Genomic DNA, 18,743 nt, shown 5'->3' on the forward strand with positions numbered 1-18,743 from the left:
TCGGGGTCTTGAACCTGGGTTCTCCGCATCCCAGTCTGATGCTCTATCCACTGCGCCGCCGCCTGGCCAGGCCCATTTGGCTATTTTTTGTCACATTTTTCTGCTGAGATTTCCTCTTTTTATCTATTGTAAGTACATTTTCCTTGTGTTCCATGAGAGCATGGTTGCAGTTGCTGAATTGAAATCTTTGTGTGTTAATTTTGACATCTGGGTTCTCTCAGGGCTGGTCTTCATTGGTTCTTTCTTGAGTCTTCCTTTTTCTTATTTTGAGTAATTTTGGATTATATCCTTGGCATTGCGAATGGGATGTTGTAGAGATTCTAGATTCAGTTGTGTTTCTGAGGAGTATTGATTCTGTGGGGTTTGTTTAGTGTCACTTAATTCATTTGGGCTGCAACTTCAGCTCTGCCTCTCTTACAGGGATACAAGGCCTGTGAAATGTTTTGTTTTTTTTTTTTGAGCTTTGGCTGGGTTGTGTGGAATGTGCCTGTATGTACATAGTTCTAGGGTCAGCCAGAGATTTGGGTGGAATTTATATGCAGAATATGGGAATTATCCCCCAGCTCTCTTCACTGGAATTTCCCTCCTCATTTTCCAGTGGCTGTGTTCACCCCAAACTCTGCTCTGGTCTTGAAGCTAGTTTGACACAGTTCTCCTCTCTCCATCTTAGCTTCTCTGCATTGCACTCAGATAAAAGCTAGAACCTGACCAATGGTGGTGCATTGAATAGAGTGTTGGCCTGGGATGCTGAGTCCCCAGGTTTAAAACCCTGAGGTCATTGATTTGAGTCGGGGCTCATCCGGCCTGAGCACAGGGTCACTGGCTTGAGCAAGGGGTCACAGGCTTGGCTAGAGCCTCCCCCTGAAGGCACATATGAGAAGCAGTCAATGAACAACTAAAGGGACTCAACCAGTTGACGCTTCTCATCTCTCATTCTTCCTGTCTGTCTCTCTCTCACTTAAAAAAAAAGTTACAAAGAACAGGACATTTCCCAGTACTTTTGCTTGTTCTTCAGTGTGCCTGGATAGTTGTTAAACTGTATTTGTACAGGGCTTGGTCTGATGGAATTCTCAGACATTATCAGAAGTGGACCCTGCCTAGCCCTCCTGGAAGCTGACATGAGTAGGTGGACCATATTATGAGTTATCAGCCAGTAAATATTTGGGTTGTTTCTGCTTTGGGGCTTGACTAGTTGTACATTTGAATGCCAGCGTATGTTTGAGCACCTGTTGTCTCTTCTCAGGGTCTACTTGGGAGCAGATGCTGTGTTTACCCTTTTGAGAAGCTGCACTGTTTTCTGTAGCGGCTGCACTGTTCCTCCCCACCCTCATCCTCTGTATGGCCAATTTCTCCAACACTTGTGATTGTCTCCTTGTTTTTTCCCTTTTAAATCATTAATAGTTGCAACCCAAGGGGCAGTAAGGGGTCATTCATGCATGGAATCAGGAGCTGAGGTCCCCTGAGCAGGATTTAGTAATCTGAAGCCCATTGGAAGGATATAGTGGCACTTGTTCCATTGTACCAACTCTTGATCATAAAATATTCATAAAACATTCTATGGCTGAGGGCACTTGTGCAGTTCTTTTCCCTGTGAGACTGCTGGGGTGACCCTCGAAGAGCTGAGCCTGGAGTATGTGAGGTAGCATGTGGGGCACTTGGAGCAGGAGCCCTCCATCTGCTATTGCTTTGCTTGCTTGCCGTCCTGGTCTCTGGGAGGCAAGTTCTCTGGGTGGTACAGCAGGGGAACGGGAATCCTGCCACCAGCTGGATGGCTGCTGTTGTTACTGGTTCAATAACTCGGGGGGACTCCTCATGCTTCATTGAGTGCTGGACAGACTCATTCGGAGGCTGTTACCATGGTTACCATTCCATACCTCACAGCAGGTTTCAGTTCTCTTAGGGGCTGCCATGGTGTGTCTCCTGGGGAGTAATAAGAGCCTTGCACCCTGCTGCTCCTATTAGGCATATCAGTAGTTCTGGACTTTGTGGATCAGTACTGCTTCAGGTAGAACCTTTTATTTATTTTTTACAGAGACAGTGAGTCAGAGAGGGATAGAAAGAGACAGACAGGAACGGAGAGAGATGAGGAGCATCAATCATTAGTTTTTCATTGCACATTGAAACACCTTAGTTGTTCATTGATTGCTTTCTCATATGTGCCTTGACCACGGGCCTTCAGCAGACTGAGTAACCCCTTGCTGGAGCCAGCAACCTTGGGTTCAAGCTGGTGGGCTTTTGCTCAAACCAGATGAGCCCGCGCTAAAGCTGGCGACCTCGGGGTCTAGAACCTGGGTCCTCTACATCCCAGTCCGTCGCTCTATCCACTGTGCCACCGCCTGGTCAGGCAGGTAGAACCTTTTTGAATGTTTTTTTTAGGAAACCCAAGGGGACCACATATGTGCACACAAACACCTGTACACAAATGACCACAGCAGCACTATTCACAAGAGCCAAAAAGTAGAAAAGATACAAGTGTCCACAGGGGAATGTCTAGACACACTGTGATCTATATGCATATAGTGTTTATCTACCAGGTAGTGAAAAAATACAGTGGCATCTTTATGCATACAGTGGAACCAGAACGGAACACTGATGCTTGCTGCAGCTTGGAGGAGTCTTGATATCATGCTCAAAGACAGGCAAGAAAGCCACAAACAAATGCCTAGTAAATCTTGCTGTTGCCTCAAAAAAGGTTGCCTGGGTGACAATCTCAGAGAAAAGGGACTAGGGAGCTCGGAGGGGAGAAGCAGGCTGAATGTGCAGCCAGCTGGGTGTGGTGGTATCCTGGGAGCAACTGGATGCCTGGGGTCCCAAGGGCCTGATCTGTGGTGGCACCGTGGACAAAGCATAGACCTGGAATGTTGAGGTCGTCTGGTTTTAAACCTCGAGCTTGCTTGGTCAAGACACATACAAGAAGCAATTAATACTAGGAGTTGATGCTTTCCCTTCCCTTCCCCTTCCCTTCCCTTCCCTTCCCTTCCCTTCCCTTCCCTTCCCTTCCCTTCCCTCCCCTCCCCTCCCCTTCCCTTCCCTTCCCTCCTTCCTTCCTTCCCTTTCTTCCTTCCCTTTCTTCTCTTTCTTTCTTCTCTTTCTTTCTTTCATTGATTTGAGAGAGAGAGAGGAAGGGAGAGAAAGAGACAAGAATATTGACCTGTTCCTGTATGTGCCCTAATCGGGGATCAAACTTACAACCTTTCCATATCAGGACAACACTCCAACTGAGTTATCTAGCCAGGGCAATAAATAAAATCTCAAAAAAACAATGAAGAAACAAAGAGAGAGAGAGAGACAAAGAAAAAAAATAGTGCTTCTCACAGTCCATCTTCCCCTGCCCTTCCCCAGCCTGGCTCCTTATCTGTACCTCCACATCTGATCATAGCCCTCAGGGGCAACACAGTCTGGCCTATGCTTTGTGCACCTTTTTTTTTTTTTTTTTTGGTATTTTTCTGAAGTTGGAAACGGGTAGGCAGTTAGACTCCTGCATGCGCCCGATCGGGATCCACCCAACATGCCCACCAGGGGGCGATGCTCTGCCCATCTGGGGCATTGCTCTGTTGCAACCAGAGCCATCCTCAGTGCCTGGGCCAACTTTGCTCCAATGGAGCCTTGGCTGCGGGAGGGGAAGAGAGAGACAGAGAGGAAGGAGAGGGGGAGGGGTGGAGAAGCAGATGGGCGCTTCTCCTGTGTGCCCTGGCCGGGAATCGAACCCAGGACTTCCGCACGCCAGGCTGACACTCTACCACTGAGCCAACCGGCCAGGGCCTTTTTTTTTTAAGTGAGAGAGCAAGAGGGACAGGAAGCATCAATTCTTTGTTGTAGCACCTTAGTTGTTTATTGATTACTTTCTCATATATGCCTTGACCAGGGAGCTCCAGCAGGGTGAGTGACCCTTTTCAAGTCAGCAACTTGGACTCAAGCTGGCAACACTGCACTCAAGTCAGCAAATTCGGGGTTTTGAACCTGGGTCCTCAGCATCCCAGGCCAACACTCTATCCACTGCGCCACTGCCTGGTCAAGCTGCTTTGTGCACCTTAACACTGTACCTGGGCAGCCTCAGGGCCTTGCTGTGCCTCCCCTACACTAACCATTCTTGTTCCATCCCTACTCCACTGGTCTTTCCTGACTTCAGGAGTAGGATGGTGAAGAAATCACAGGCATCTCACCGCATTGAAATGGCTTTTATTTTGAGAGAGAGAGAGAGAGAGAGAGAGACAGGAAGGGAGAGAAATGAGAAGCATCAACTCGTAGTGTGTCACTTTAGTTGTTCATTGATTGCTTCTCATATGTGCCTTGATGGAAGGGGCTCAAGCCAAGCCAGTGACCCCCCTTGCTCAAGCCAGCAACCTTTTGATCATGATGATTCCACGATCAAGTTGCTAAAGTGCTCAAGCTGACGACCTTGGGGTTTCGAACCTGGGATCTCAGTGTCCCAGGTCAACTCTCAATCCACTGTGCCACCACTATTCAGTTGCATTGAAATGGTTTTTTAAATAACAGCTTTCCCTGGTCAGATAGCTTGATTGGTTAGAGCAGGGGTCCCCAAACTTTTTACACAGGGGGCCAGTTCACTGTCCCTCAGACTGTTGGAGGGCCAGACTATAAAAAAAATATGAACAAATCCCTGTGCACATTGCACATATCTTATTTTAAAGTAAAAAAACAAAACGGGAACAAATACAATATTTAAAATAAAGAACGAGTAAATTTAAATCAACAAAGTGACCAGTATTTCAATGGGAACTATGCTCCTCTCACTGACCACCAATGAAAAGGTGCCCCTTCTGGAAGTGCGGTGGGGGCCGGATGCGGCCCGCGGGCCGTAGTTTGGGGACCCCTGGGTTAGAGTGTTGTCCCAACACAACAAAGGCTGCTGCTGGTTCGATTCCCGGTCAGGGCACATATAGAAACAGATTGATGTTTTTCTCTCGTTCTCTGTTCTCTCTCTCTTTCTCTCCGCCTCTCTCACTCTCCCCCCATGCTCTCTCTAAACTCAATAAATAAATAAGGAAAAAAGTAATAACAGCCTTGTTAGATGTGGAATTCAGTGGTTTATAGTATATTCACAGGTGTGTCACTCACTATCATACAGTTTTAGAAGAAACACTCCTCATTAGCAGTCACCCCATCCTACTCCTCAGACCCTGACTGCCCCTGATCTGTTTCCTGTCTGGCTTTGCCTGTTCTGGACTTTTTATATAAATGAAATCAAACATTTATTTTTGCGGCCTTTTGTTTTGGGTATGGCTTCTTTCTGAAATAATTATTCTTAACTATTTTAGCCAGGCACTCCTAATTTCTCAATTTTATTTTCCTTTTAGGCAAAGTATATCTCTCAGTGCATTGATGAAATCAAGCAAGAGCTAAAGCAGGATAACATCGCAGTCAAAGCAAACGCCGTCTGCAAGCTGACGTATGTGAGTGTTCAGGCGGTGCTTCCACACAGTGCCTTTGTCTTGCATCCTTTGTGCTGTTATCAGCTCTAGCATCAATCCATTTATCCCTCCGTCTGTCCACCATCCATTTACCTGTTTGTCTGTCATGTCTGTCTGTTTGTCCATTTCTTGGTCCATTATCTATCTACCTGCGAAACATTGATCAGTGTTTATCAGCTCCAGGTGCTGGCCTCAGGCACACAGGGCTAATTCTTAAGAGTCAAGGGAAAGGAGAGCAATGATTATCAGGTGGCACAGGGCATGGTGAAGCCCCTGATACATCTCCTGCCCCCTGGCCTCTTTCCTGGTCAGAGAAAGGAGACCTGAAGTTTGTGGAGTTCTCATCACATTGTAGGTTTCATGAATATTGTAGGGAATTTTAACCAGTACAAAGGATGCTAGGATTTTACCTGTAGGTGTTCACCCTTCTATAGTATCTGTTACTAACTTGTTCCTATAGTTTTCATTCTGAAGACTGATTGGTCAGAAGAAATTAAGTGTCCAGAGTTGTCTGTTGGTTGAAACCTACTTATTCAGAGTGAGTGTCATGTGTCCTTCTGTGAGCTGGGATGCTGGATGTTAGGAGTTTGGTTTTGGCTTATGAGTGAATCACTGTTTCTCCCTTCCAATAGTTGCAAATGTTGGGATATGACATCAGCTGGGCTGCCTTCAACATCATAGAAGTGATGAGCGCATCCAAGTTCACATTCAAGGTGAGCTTGCTTTGGAGACTGAACCCAGTGGTGATGGGAACTAGGGCAAGGCATTTCCCTGATGGAGGAGGAGGAGTTCCCTGGGCAACCCTGTGGTCCTTTCTATGGCTAGAATCCACACTTTAAAAAAACGAAAGAACAAAAATAGTACTAGTAACCTATTTTAGTCAGACTAGCTACTCAAACATCATACCTCCTGTTTTTGTCAAATTATTTAATGCTATTTACATAATATTTTTGTTTCAATTTTAAGTAGTATCAGTGAAATAATGGGTTGGTTATATGATTTTTAAATACAATTTGAAGTGAATTCATAGCTCTTCAAAAAATAATAATAAAGCCAAACACTGATTATTTCACCCAGAGGCCATCCACTCATCATCTTGTTCTGTGGCCTCTTGGCCATCTTCTGAAGGATCCTACTCATGAGCAATTTGGGACATTGCTTTTCCTCACTTGATGTTATAACATAGTATGTCTCCCGTTTTAGTACATATTCTGGAAAGCGATTTTCCATGCCCTGGACCATTTGTGGGTGTTCTGAAATTTTTCTGAGTCGGCTTGGTTTTTTGTTTTTTTTTTTTTTTCTTCATTTTTTCATTTTTCTGAAGCTGGAAACGGGGAGAGACAGTCAGACAGACTCCCGCATGCGCCCGACCGGGATCCACCTGGCACGCCCACCAGGGGCGACGCTCTGCCCACCAGGGGGCGATGCTCTGCCCATCCTGGGCGTCGCCATATTGCGACCAGAGCCACTCTAGCGCCTGAGGCAGAGGCCACAGAGCCATCCCCAGCGCCCGGGCCATCTCTGCTCCAATGGAGCCTTGGCTGCGGGAGGGGAAGAGAGAGTCAGAGAGGAAAGTGCGGCGGAGGGGTGGAGAAGCAAATGGGCGCTTCTCCTGTGTGCCCTGGCCGGGAATCGAACCTGGGTCCTCCGCACGCTAGGCCGACGCTCTACCGCTGAGCCAACCGGCCAGGGCCTGAGTCGGCTTGGTTTTAGATGAGACTGCACACTGGCCAGGTAGCTGAGACTGTTTCCAGCTCTGAGACCCTGCCCGTGGGTCTGCTGTGGTCAAGTCCAGACTCCCTCTGAAGGGCACAGTTGTCCCACCTCCTCTTTACTCTTGAAGAAATGAAATGGCACATTTGCCAAAATTGGGGCGGTACTCAGCACGTATATCAAAGCATCATCTGCATGTGTGAGTGTGACTAGGTAGCCGCATCAGCCTGGCAGAGAGATTTAAGTCCTAAAAACCAGCACTGAGGGGTCCTGGCTGGTTGGCTCGGTGGTGGAGTGTCGGCCTGGCGTGCAGAGGTCCCGGTTCGATTCCCGGCTGGGGCACACAGGAGAGGCGCCCATCTGCTTCTCCACCCCTCCCCCTCTCCTTCCTCTCTGTCTCTCTCTTCTCCTCCCGCAGCGAGGCTCCATTGGAACAAAGATGGCCCGGGTGCTGGGGATGGCTCCTTGGCCTCTGCCCCAGGCGCTGGAGTGGCTCTGGTCGCGATGGAGCGATGCCCCGAGGGGCAGAGCATTGCCCCCTGGTGGGCGTGCTGGGTGGATCCCGGTCGGGCTCATGCGGGAGTCTGTCTATCCCCGTTTCCAGCTTTAGGAAAAAAAAAACAACCCAGCACTTAAGATGACTTATTGCATTAAATCATTAAAGCAGTTCCTGACAAGTTATAAGGCAACATTAGTAACAGGACTCCAGGATATGGCAAACCTTCAAGCTCAGGAGAAGGGCTGTGAGCTTTTGAGAAGGCTACATGGTCCCCTTGTCTCACTTCTGATGCCTTTGTATGTTTATCTCGACAGCGTATTGGCTACCTCGCTGCTTCTCAGTGCTTTCATGAAGGGACTGATGTCATCATGCTGACAACAAATCAGATTCGCAAGGTAAGCTGCTCTTCCTGTAGGCCCCATGGTCTCCTCGGCTCTGTGGCTGAGCTCTTTTGGGCTGCCACATAAATGTCTATTCTCTACACTGGTTTTTCTGTCGTTCATGTGTGAATAGAAAGCACTAAGGTCAGCAAGATGTCACTGTTACTATTTACTTATTGAGCAGACAGTCTTCTGCTCTCAGTAACGTCATTCCCAAGATACACCCACACATGGCAGAGCAAGTCTGCCCTTTTGCCTGGGCAGGTGAGGGACGTGGGGCTCACTTGACTACCCTCTTCTCCTTATCACTCCTTGGTGTTGGAGGGCTGCCTCCATGGTCACTTTCCTTTGTCCCACTTGCAGGAGTGCCTGTTGAGGTTGCATCCCCTTTCCAATATGCGGGTGTGCTGCCCACTAGGTCTTTTGAGTCAAGACCACATATATATTTCACTTGCATGTAAGTTTAAGTTTTTGTTGTTGTTGTTGTTGTGTGGCAGAGACAGAGAGAGAGGGGGACAGATAGGGACAGACAGACAGGAAGGGAGAGAAATGAGAAGCATCGATTCTTTGCTGCAGCTCCTTAGTTGTTCATTGATTGCTTTCTCATTTGTGCCTTGACCTGGGGTTACAGCAGACTGAATGACCACTTGCTCAAGACAGCAACCTTGGGCTCAAGCTGGTGAGCCTTGCTCAAACCAGATGAGCCAGCGCTCAAGCCAGTGACCTCAGGGTTTCGAGCCTGGGTCCTCCGCATCCCAGTCTGATGCTCTATCCACTGCACCACTTCATGGTCAGGCGTAAGTTTAAGTTTTGAAACAGGCTTTGAAGAGCACTATGTAATAAATTTCCTCCTTGGCCTCAGTATTTGGAGCATCTTTTGTTTCCTGTGGTCAGAGGGTGTCAGTGAGAGTCGGAGACCCACCCTTTCCTGGCCCCAGATCACTGTTAGAAGCAGTACCCCCAGGCTCTCAGTGGCTGGATGCCAGAGCCAGATCCCCATGAGCTCTAGTCACCCCACGTGGTGACCTGGGAATGGGCTTTTGGGTGGAAACCGCGGGCGGGCAGGCTGACTGTGCCAGCACTAGCCAGGTACTGGGGTTGGTGTGGGAGAGATGCGGGTCTGGGATATTAATTCTGCCACACTGAACAGTTCTTAGGGGCAGGGAGTCATGGCAGTGGGCCAGATTGTACAGCACTGCTGGGTGTCATAGATGCCATAGGGTGGTGAGGGGCAAGCCTAGCTGGAGTGGCCTTGGAAAGGGGGGGAGCTGGGCAAGCGCCCTGAGTGTGGGGTGTCGGGACAGTAAATAGGAAAGTGGCAGGAGGGAGGAGGGTGGACGTGGGCTTTGGATGCCTGGGTACGCGACATCAGCCCGCTCGCTGAGGCTGTTTTGGTTTTCCTCCTGGCCATCTGTGTATAGCCTTGCCACCTTGATTTGCACAGAGGTTTGTCACCAGTTCACATTGAGATGTGTTAGAGATGGGTCACTTAGATCCACTCTGCTCGGGAGATGGCCAGAGCCTGAGAATATCTTCATAATAAAGCAGATGATATACCCTGTTATAGTAAGACCTGAGTAGATGACTGACTGCCACCATGGCCCCCTTTGTTGCCATCTCAGCCTTGCTCACAGGGTCCTATCTTTATGCAGTCATTGCCTTGTCTGTCACTGCAGTGTTTTCTTTTTTTATTGATTGATTTTAGAGAGAAAGAGGAAGGGGGGGAGAGAGAGAGAGAGAGGAAGCATTCATTGTTGTTCCACTTAGTATGTGCATTTATTGGTGCTTCCCATGTGTGCCTTGACCAGGGATCAAACCCACAACCATGGTGTTTCAGGACAATGCTCTTAACTGACTAAACTAACTAGCCAGGACCTGTCACTACCCTTCTCCATTTATGTCCCTGTGCATGCCATTTTAAATGAACCTGAGACTTTTTTTTTAATCAAGTGAAAGGCAGGGAGGCAGAGAGACAGACTCCCACATACACCCTGACCGAGATCCACCTGGCATGCCTCAGTCTGGGTGGATGCTCTCTGCCTTTCTGGGGCGTTGCTTTGTCACTTGGCAGCTGAGCTATTGTAGTGTCTGAGGCAAGGTCATGGAATCATCCTCAGCACCCATGCCAACTTGCTTATTCGGGCCATGGCTACAGTAGGGGATGAGAAAGAGAGAAAGAGAGAGGAGGGGATGGGGAATGGAGAAGCAGATGGTCGCTTCTCCTTTATGCCCTGACCAGGAATCGAATCTAGGACTTCCACATGCCAGGCCAATGCTCCACCACTGAGCCAGCCAGCCAGGGCCATGAACCTGAGACTTCTAAACACAACTACCATAGACCTGCCCACCAGGGCTGGGATTCCTCCCACTTAACGATGACTGAGTGTCCTTTCTACCAACCCCCCTTTTTTTTTTTTTTTGTGGGAGAGACAGAGAGAGGGATAGACAGACAGGAAGGGAGAGAGATGAGAAACATCAATTCTTCATTGCCGTTCCTTAGTTCATTGATTGATTTCTCATGTGCCTTGACTGGGGGCGGCTACAGCAGACCGAGTGACCCCTTGCTCAAGTCAGTGACCTTGGGCTCAAGCTGTTGAGCCTTGTTCAAAGGAGATGAGCTCACGCTCAAGCTAGCGAGCTCAGGGTCTTGAACCTGGGTCCTCCACATCCCATTCCGATGCTCTATCCAGTGCGCCACCACCTGGTCAGGCTGGTCAGGCTCTTTTCTTTTCTTTTGAGAGAGAGGCAGGGAGAGAGAGACTGGCACGTCGAGTTCTTGTATGTGCCCTGACCAGGGAATTGAACTGGCAACCTCGGCGCTCTGGGATGATACTCTAACCAACTGAACTATCTGGCCAGGGCTTTTTTTTTTTTTTTTTTTTTTTTAATAGAGGGGAGGGAGAAGGGAAGCATTTGTTCCACTCAGTCATACATTCATTGGCTGCTTCCCAGGTGTGCCCTGATTGGGAATAGGAACGTGCAACCTTGTCATTTCATGACGGTGCTCTTAACCAACTGAGCTAACCCGCCAGGGCCACCCAGCCCCATTTCTGAGAAGCCCCTTGGCATTTTCCCCTAGTGTTCACCCTGTACTCAGCCCTTTGTGAATCACTTGAAGATGGAAAGTCTGCCGGCCACAGATCAAGTTCTGTGCTGTGGATTCTGATGTGTTTTTATCTCCTCTGCCTTTTTTGGAGTGAGTTTTAAAATCCAGTATTTATTTTTTATTTTTATTTTTTATAGGGACAGAGAGAGGGATAGATAGGGACAGACAGGAACGGAGAGAGATGAGAAGCATCAATCATCAGTTTTTTGTTGGGACACCTTAGTTGTTCATTGATTGCTTTCTCATACGTGCCTTGACTGCGGGCCTTCAGCAGACCGAGTAACCCCTTGCTCGAACCAGTGACCTTGGATCCAAGCTGGTGAACTTTTTATTTTTGCTCAAGCCAGATGAGCCCACGCTCAAGCTGGTGACCTCAGGGTCTCTAACCTGGGTCCTCTGCATCCCAGTCCAACACTCTTATCACTGCGCCACCGCGTGGTCAGGCTTTTCTTTTGTTTTTACTGAATATATACATATAAAAATACTGCCACAGAAACAAGTTTGTGATATAAAAAGAATTTTTTCCTAATGTTGAAATGAGGTACTTCTGTGGTCTGTTAGAAATAGAGGTTGAGGGCCACAGATGATTGTGTCTTTGGGGGGTTGTAGGTTCCTGTAGAGGAGACACCCCAGGGGAGGTAGAGGTGCCAGGGCTCCTCATGGGCAGATGAGGCTGGCTGACCATGCCATCTCCTCAGGCCTGGGTTCACAGGCAGGGAGCGCAGCCCTGGTCACACCCCTAGGACATGGGCTGTGCCAGGAGTGAGGTGCAGCCCCCTCTTACACTCATCTTGGCTTTTCTTGTGGCGATAGTGAGGAACTGGCTGCGCTGTGTTATTCCTTGGGCTGATGAGGGAACAGCAGGGACCCAGGTGATGCACAGTCAGTGCCCACCTCTAACCCTTCCCCCTCTTTTTCCAGGACCTGAGCAGCCCCAGCCAGTATGACACTGGTGTTGCACTGACTGGACTGTCCTGTTTTGTTACCCCAGATCTTGCCAGAGACTTGGCCAATGACATTATGACACTGGTGAGTGTGCTGCTGCCTCTGAGCGATTTGGAACACGTGGGTGCCTAGAAAACCGAGGCTAAAACATCACACCAGGAATACTCAGGCATATGGAAATGGGACAGGATCCAGTGGTGGGATTCAGCTGGGTTGCACTGGTTCAGCAGAACTGATACCTAATTTTTTGTTGAGTTCAGCGAACCAGTTGTTAAAACAGCACTTGTAATCAGGGTTCTTTCTCTAAGGTGGACGCCTGGGCAGCCGCCCAATGTGGAAATCACAATTTACATTGCTTACTTTTTTTTTAATGTTCATCTGCACAACAGTGTATTTTAAGCGCCCATAGTAGTGTTCATTCCATCCATAGGTGAAAAAAATTTGACAGAACTTTGCTTGTAATATTTATTTATTCGGTTCATAAAACTCTTATACCTTTGATGAAATACTACACTTTCATTCCCTCACATTTGTTACTTCAGTAAACAAACATATAACGTAAAGAGGAAAAGTGCCAAACAACCAGGAGGTGATAAGCTGTCATTGGAAGTACCTTAAATACCAATTTTATTGTGTTTTGTCAGATTTCATTTAGTATTATTTAATTAATATTTTAAAACTGTTTCTTATAACAATCTAGTGTTCTGCACCTCTTTTATTGTTCTTATTTTAATAATAATTTGTTTTAAATGCATGAAATAATAAACTACCTTTCAGTATGCCGTCTTTTTATACTTAAAACAGTCATTAGGGCAGAGAACTGGTGGTTAAATTATTTGAATCCCTCCACTGCCAGGATCCCTGGGATAAGCGGAGGAACCTGAATCACTGTCTTCATCTCCAGCACCTGGTGGGGCCCAGCCTCAGGCTCCTGTATGCTCAAATTCTTACTTCATCTCCTTCAAAATAATCTTGTTTGGGGAAGGGGTAGGTGTTGCTGGCAGGTGAGGTCTGGCTGAGGGCATTCATCCTCAAGGTCAGGTGTGTAACTGGTCAGTTACTCTCTTACTGAGGTTTAGGTGATGGTATCAGTTATCTCAACAGGCAGCATGGTCAGAGTAATCCTCTTCTTCCTTTGCCTTTCCTGATGTCATTTATTTCTGTCTGGTCACAATTTGACTTCTCACATTTCATTTGATTCAAAAGGCATAACCCCAGCCAGCCCTGATCTCTGGGGTGTCTGGAATGTCATTCTAAATATGAGCATTCTCCTAGAAATCATGGCCTTCAGATACTGTGCGCTAGGTTTCCAACTCTTTTGGGGAGAAGGGACTTCATTTCTCTTTAGTCATGTTAAAGCCACGAAGTGGGTGGTTCTGTCTTTCCACACTCAGCCTGTTTGTTATGCCAGTGGGCAGGTCTTTTTTTTTTCTTCTGTATTTTTCTGAAGCTGGAAACAGGGAGGCAGTCAGACAGACTCCCGCATGCGCCCGATCGGGATCCACCCGGCATGCCCACCAGGGGGCGATGCTGTGCCCATGTGGGGCATCGCTCTGTTGCAGCCAGAGCCATTCTAGTGCCTGAGGCAGAGGCCACAGAGCCATCCTCAGCGCCCGAGCCAACTTTGCTCCAATGGAGCCTTGGCTGCGGGAGGGGAAGAGAGAGACAGAGAGGAAGGAGAGGGGGAGGGGTGGAGAAGCAGATGAGCTCTTCTCCTGTGTGCCCTGGCCGGGAATTGAACCTGGGACTCCTGCACGCCAAGCCGATGCTCTACCATTGAGCCAACCAACCAGGGCCAGCAGGTCTTATTTCATGACGTCAAGGACTATCAGCTCAATCAGCTTCTAGATCAGGGCCAGCACACCAGTCTCCTGTTATAAATCCTTTTATCTGTACATGGCCTTGAGTTTAGAGCTCAAAGGGAGAGCCATGTAGTTGGACAGAGACCTTATGGTGTGCTGACTTGGATTAGATGATAACAGTATGAGCCCATAAGGGGGTATTGGTAAGTTGCTTACAGTGCATGTTGGTACCAGGTCATGGGGTCTGGGACAGTTTTCTTAGGGGGAGTTCCCTGGGGCCTTAACAGGTGAAGAGTGTACCCATCTGGAGGCAAGAGGCCTTCACATCCTGAGCAGTTTCTGGAGGACAGAGCTCCAGGCCCATGTAGTGTGGAGGTGCAGAGTGAACTAAGGCCTAGGTGAGGAAGTCTGGGATGCCCCTCAACTTTCTGGAAAGCCTAAGGCCAACAATGATGAATAAGACTCTCTTTCCAGTATAATCTTCTTTTCACTACTACTCCCTTTCACCACCCTGGCCACTCTTTTGACCCTAGTGACTCCAGGAAGAAGGTCTTGGCCTCTGGAGGGCAAGCCTAGGGTCATGGAGACAAGTTTTGATCCCACACAGGACACTGTTGTGTGATCCCTGGCCTGGTAGGGCTTGAAGGCTAGAAGCTGCAGAGAGGGTTTTCCTCTGGGAAATGGAGGTGAGACATGGGCATGTGTAGGAGGTGAGCAGGGCAGTGTGGGAGGTGAGTGCTCAGGTGTGGGAGGTGTGCATAGCATGTAAGCAAGGCAATTGTGAGGAGGTAAGACCTGGCTTGATGGTGTGGAAAGTAAACAGTTCAATGTACGCGGTGAGCATACAGATGTGCACAGTGTATCGCACCAAGGAAAGCCTGATGGCTCTCTGCTCCCACAGATGTCACATACCAAGCCCTACATCCGAAAGAAGGCCGTGCTGATCATGTACAAGGTGTTTCTGAAGTACCCTGAGTCACTGCGTCCTGCCTTCCCCCGCCTGAAAGAAAAGCTGGAGGACCCTGACCCTGGTTTGTTGATGGGGACCCCTTATTAAGATGGAGATCATGCCCTGGCTGAGTAGCTCAGTTAGTTAGAGCATTATCCCATATGCCAAGGTTGTGGGTTTGATCCCTGGTCAGGGTACTTACAAGAATTAACCAATGAATGTATAAAGAAGTAGAACAACAAATTGATCTCTCATTCCCCCTCCCTCCCTCTCTGTCTCTCCCTCTTTCCGTCTCTGCCACCCTTCTTTTTTATCTCTAAAATCTCTAAAATCAATCAAGAAATACTTTAAAAAGATAAATGACCGGGATTGTGCTAGGCTGCAGCATTCCACCAGCATCTAGAACCTTGTGGAAAGTGTTGTGAGGAAGGCATTGAGGGCACTAGATCCCAGGATCCCTGTTCTACAACACCCCTTCCCCTGTACCTCTTCGCTTTTTGATACCACAAGAGGCAGGTTTAGCTCTGGAATCCATTTCTTCAAGAAGCCCTGGTCCCATTTTATTGGTGTAAAATTTAGAGTCCAAGATTGAGGTGCTGAGTGTGTTTATGCTGCTGGAATATCATATCCCCTGGGGGGGAGGGGCTAGCTGACTGAATATTAGCAGTCATGAATTTATTCCAGTGTCTTGACTCTCATCCCACACCACAGGCTCATTCCAGCTTTCCTAATACCCATCATTTTCTGTCACTCTGTTCTCCTGTGTGGAAACCTGGGCTTAGCAGGTGTAAACTAGCTTCTCCAAGTCCACTGCAGGCTCTGGTGTGTCTTGGGGAATCTGCTATGCATCGTGGAGAATTATAGGGTACAGAAATTTCTGGCTGGAAAAGTGGCAGCCAAGGCAGCAGACATGGTGGGCTAGGAGTGGGAGTAGTTGCTGCCCTGAGTGGAGGAGAATGCAGTCATTTCATGTGGTGGACATCTTGCTCCCAGGGTTACTTTGATCCTGCAAAGTCATTTGCCTTACAGCCTTGAGCCCTTTTCTCTGAGGAACAGTGGTGGTCAGGGCCCCAAAGGGTTGGGGGTTTGAGCTGTGCTCACAGGTGATGGGACCAGCATCAGGCACAAACAGAATCCCTGTGCACAGAATGGCCAACTTGCTTAGGACCCCCCAACTGATTAGGACCCCTCTGACCTCACAGGGGTCCAGTCGGCAGCAGTCAACGTCATTTGCGAGCTGGCCAGGCGCAACCCTAAAAACTACCTTTCCCTGGCCCCATTGTTCTTCAAGCTGATGACCTCCTCAACCAACAACTGGGTCCTCATTAAAATCATAAAATTGGCAAGTGTTTCCAACCTTCTTTCTCCTCCTGGTATATGGTAAGGCTGTGGGGGTGTCTTGGGAGCTCTCAGTGCTGGGAGGGTGTGGGACGTGGAGTTGATCAGTATGGTTATGTAGAATCTCAGATGTGACATTCTGCTCCTGCTGCCTATGACCCGGGCCTCTCGTATCCTAGTTTGGTGCTCTGACCCCCTTGGAGCCAAGGTTGGGCAAGAAGCTGATCGAGCCTCTCACCAACCTGATCCACAGGTGAGCCTCTGGGGACAGTGTCCCTGTTTCCCATCCCCCTTCCCTCACACATACACACCCATCCTTGATGCACCCACTGTGGGCCAGCTTGTTCTCCTTGGCAGGCTGCTGGTATGTGGAAGGCATGAGCCTAAGGAAAGTCTTGAGATAGAGAAGTAAACACAGCATGTGGCCTTGCTGCAGATGAGAAGCTGTGTCTCGGCACCTACTGGCCCTCCTGGGACATAGGCTAGGCTGGCTTTCCCTCATTCAGTTTTTGAAATAGCACAAACAAAACAGAAGGAAGAAAGGTGCTCACTCAGTCCCCTGGTCATGACCAGTGGATCTTGGTGGTCCTGGTGAAGGCCTCAGACAATCATTATGTGCTTAATTCTGGAATATTTTAACAGCTGCCATGCCACTTAAGATGCCTGCACTTGAATCATGGGGGCCAAGTGGCAGATGGCTCAGTAAATCTTCCAGGGTCCCCTGGTGAGGCAGACATGGGCAGCAGGAAGAACTGGAGCCAAGAAGCCATCTTTTCGGGGGCACAGTGGTGGTCAGGGTCTGCAATGCCTATAGCCAAGGCCAGGCAAGTTCACATTGGATTTGGGCGGACAGTAGAGAAACTGCGGAGCCAGAAAGCATTGGGCCATTCCAATTTATTTATTTATTTATTTATTTATTTATTTATTTATTTATTTTACAGAGACATAGAGTCAGAGGGATAGACAGGGACAGACAGGAATGGAGACAGATGAGAAAAATCAATCATTAGTTTTTCGTTGCGTGTTGCGACTTCTTAGTTGTTCATTGATTGCTTTCTCTCGTGCCTTGACTGCGGGCCTTCAAGCAGACTGAGTAACCCCTTGCTGGAGCCAGCGACCCTGGGTCCAAGCTGGTGAGCTTTTTTTTTTTTGCTCAAGCCAGATGAGCCCGTGCTCAAGCTAGCGACCTCAGGGTCTCGAACCTGGGTCCTTCCACATCCCAGTCCAATGCTGTATCCACTGCGCCACCGCCTCGTCAGTCCCATTCCCATTTAATAGAGTCTAGCAACAGCGGACGAGCAGACCGTCAGGGGAAAACCTCTGTTTATGGCAGCAGTCTAACAAACAGCAAAAAACAATCCCTTCAGTGCAGGCAGGCAGGCAAGCAATCTGTAATCCACCCTGAGGGCAAGCACCCATACCCTTACATAGACAATACACATATGGCACTGCCTCATGCCCATGCACTAATCAGGCAAAGTACCAGGAGCAAGCCTAACACACCTATTTTCACAACAGGGCCCGATAGGTTAGGATTGAACTGTGCCTGCACATGACGGGCACAGTGCCAGGCACAAGCAGGGACCCTGTATATGGAATGGCCAGCCTGCTGAGGACCCCTTCTTATTGATTAGGATCCCCCCTTATTGATGAGTGCCCCTCTGATCTCACAGGGGTCCATTTAGTGGTAGCCAGGGTCCTCATACTCAACAGAGCCACATGCTTCTCCACGTGAGGTCCAGGCCTCAAACAGGTTTCTGGCCCCTGGGCTTCAGTTTCCTGGCTCCTGGCTCATAAACTGATCAAGTATTACAAAATAATTGTATAACAGGTGTCTGGGCTTGGAATATTTTCCGTTTTATATAAATAACCAGTTTTAAAGCTTACACTGTAGCTGTGGTTTTCAGAGAAAGTTAATAAGAGGCTGTTGCTTGTATGACCGGGGACATGGACCGGCTCTTATGGCCTGTACTCTCTGGGACCTGTGGCCTATATACTCTGGGGTTTGGGTGATTGGGCTTGAGAGCATCACTTGTAAGAATGTCAATTGAGTAGATGCCCTTGGTCCCCACCTTAGTTGTCAGCCTAGGCTGTGCTCCCCATGTTCCCGGGGGGGAGGGTGTTAAGTCCACGGATTTCTGTGATCTGCCTGCCTGTTTATCACCATGTGTGACTGCCCCTTGGGCTCCCTCATTGGAGTAGATCCAGGCAGTGGTGTTCTGGGCTGGTAGAATTGTCTTCATGCTGATAGAGCGGGGGGGGGGGGGTGATTTGGCTTTTCTTTATGGGTGTCGCACAATTCGAAGGTTAAGGGAAATGGAGGGAGTGTTTCAGGTCACTTTTGGTGAGTAGACAGGATGCTCTTATTTTTTAGACTTCGGTGAGAGAACAGCCTCTGGGCCTCACTGACTGAGCAGAGATACCAAATACCAGGAACACAGACAGGAGCCAGGACTCCCATGCTTGCTCCACCTTGGAGCAGATGGAGTAAAGTGGTCTGGGTCAAAGGTTAGGGCTATCCCTCATGTGTCACGGACCCATTGCTGACATGACCACATTTTTTCATATGTAGTGCTCCT

The 18,743-nt window shown here is 48.5% G+C and overlaps 1 protein-coding gene across 3 annotated transcripts in view; it reads left to right on the plus strand.

Annotated features, from left to right (window-relative positions):
• The window catches only part of AP3D1 (adaptor related protein complex 3 subunit delta 1), a 52,102-nt gene that overhangs the window by 12,900 nt on the left and 20,459 nt on the right, over nt 1–18,743 (plus strand). For 2 of the 3 annotated variants that reach the window (XM_066276932.1, XM_066276915.1), the window contains exons 2-8: nt 5,319–5,414; nt 6,065–6,145; nt 7,959–8,039; nt 12,052–12,159; nt 14,779–14,908; nt 16,029–16,168; nt 16,344–16,417. In XM_066276932.1, coding sequence (XP_066133029.1) covers nt 5,319–5,414; nt 6,065–6,145; nt 7,959–8,039; nt 12,052–12,159; nt 14,779–14,908; nt 16,029–16,168; nt 16,344–16,417 — 710 coding nt within the window. The remainder of the gene's footprint in view (nt 1–5,318; nt 5,415–6,064; nt 6,146–7,958; nt 8,040–12,051; nt 12,160–14,778; nt 14,909–16,028; nt 16,169–16,343; nt 16,418–18,743) is intronic. The other variant, XM_066276924.1, reaches the window with a different exon arrangement.

This window comes from Saccopteryx bilineata, chromosome 1 (genome assembly GCF_036850765.1).
Source record: "Saccopteryx bilineata isolate mSacBil1 chromosome 1, mSacBil1_pri_phased_curated, whole genome shotgun sequence".
Lineage (NCBI taxonomy): Eukaryota > Metazoa > Chordata > Mammalia > Chiroptera > Emballonuridae > Saccopteryx > Saccopteryx bilineata.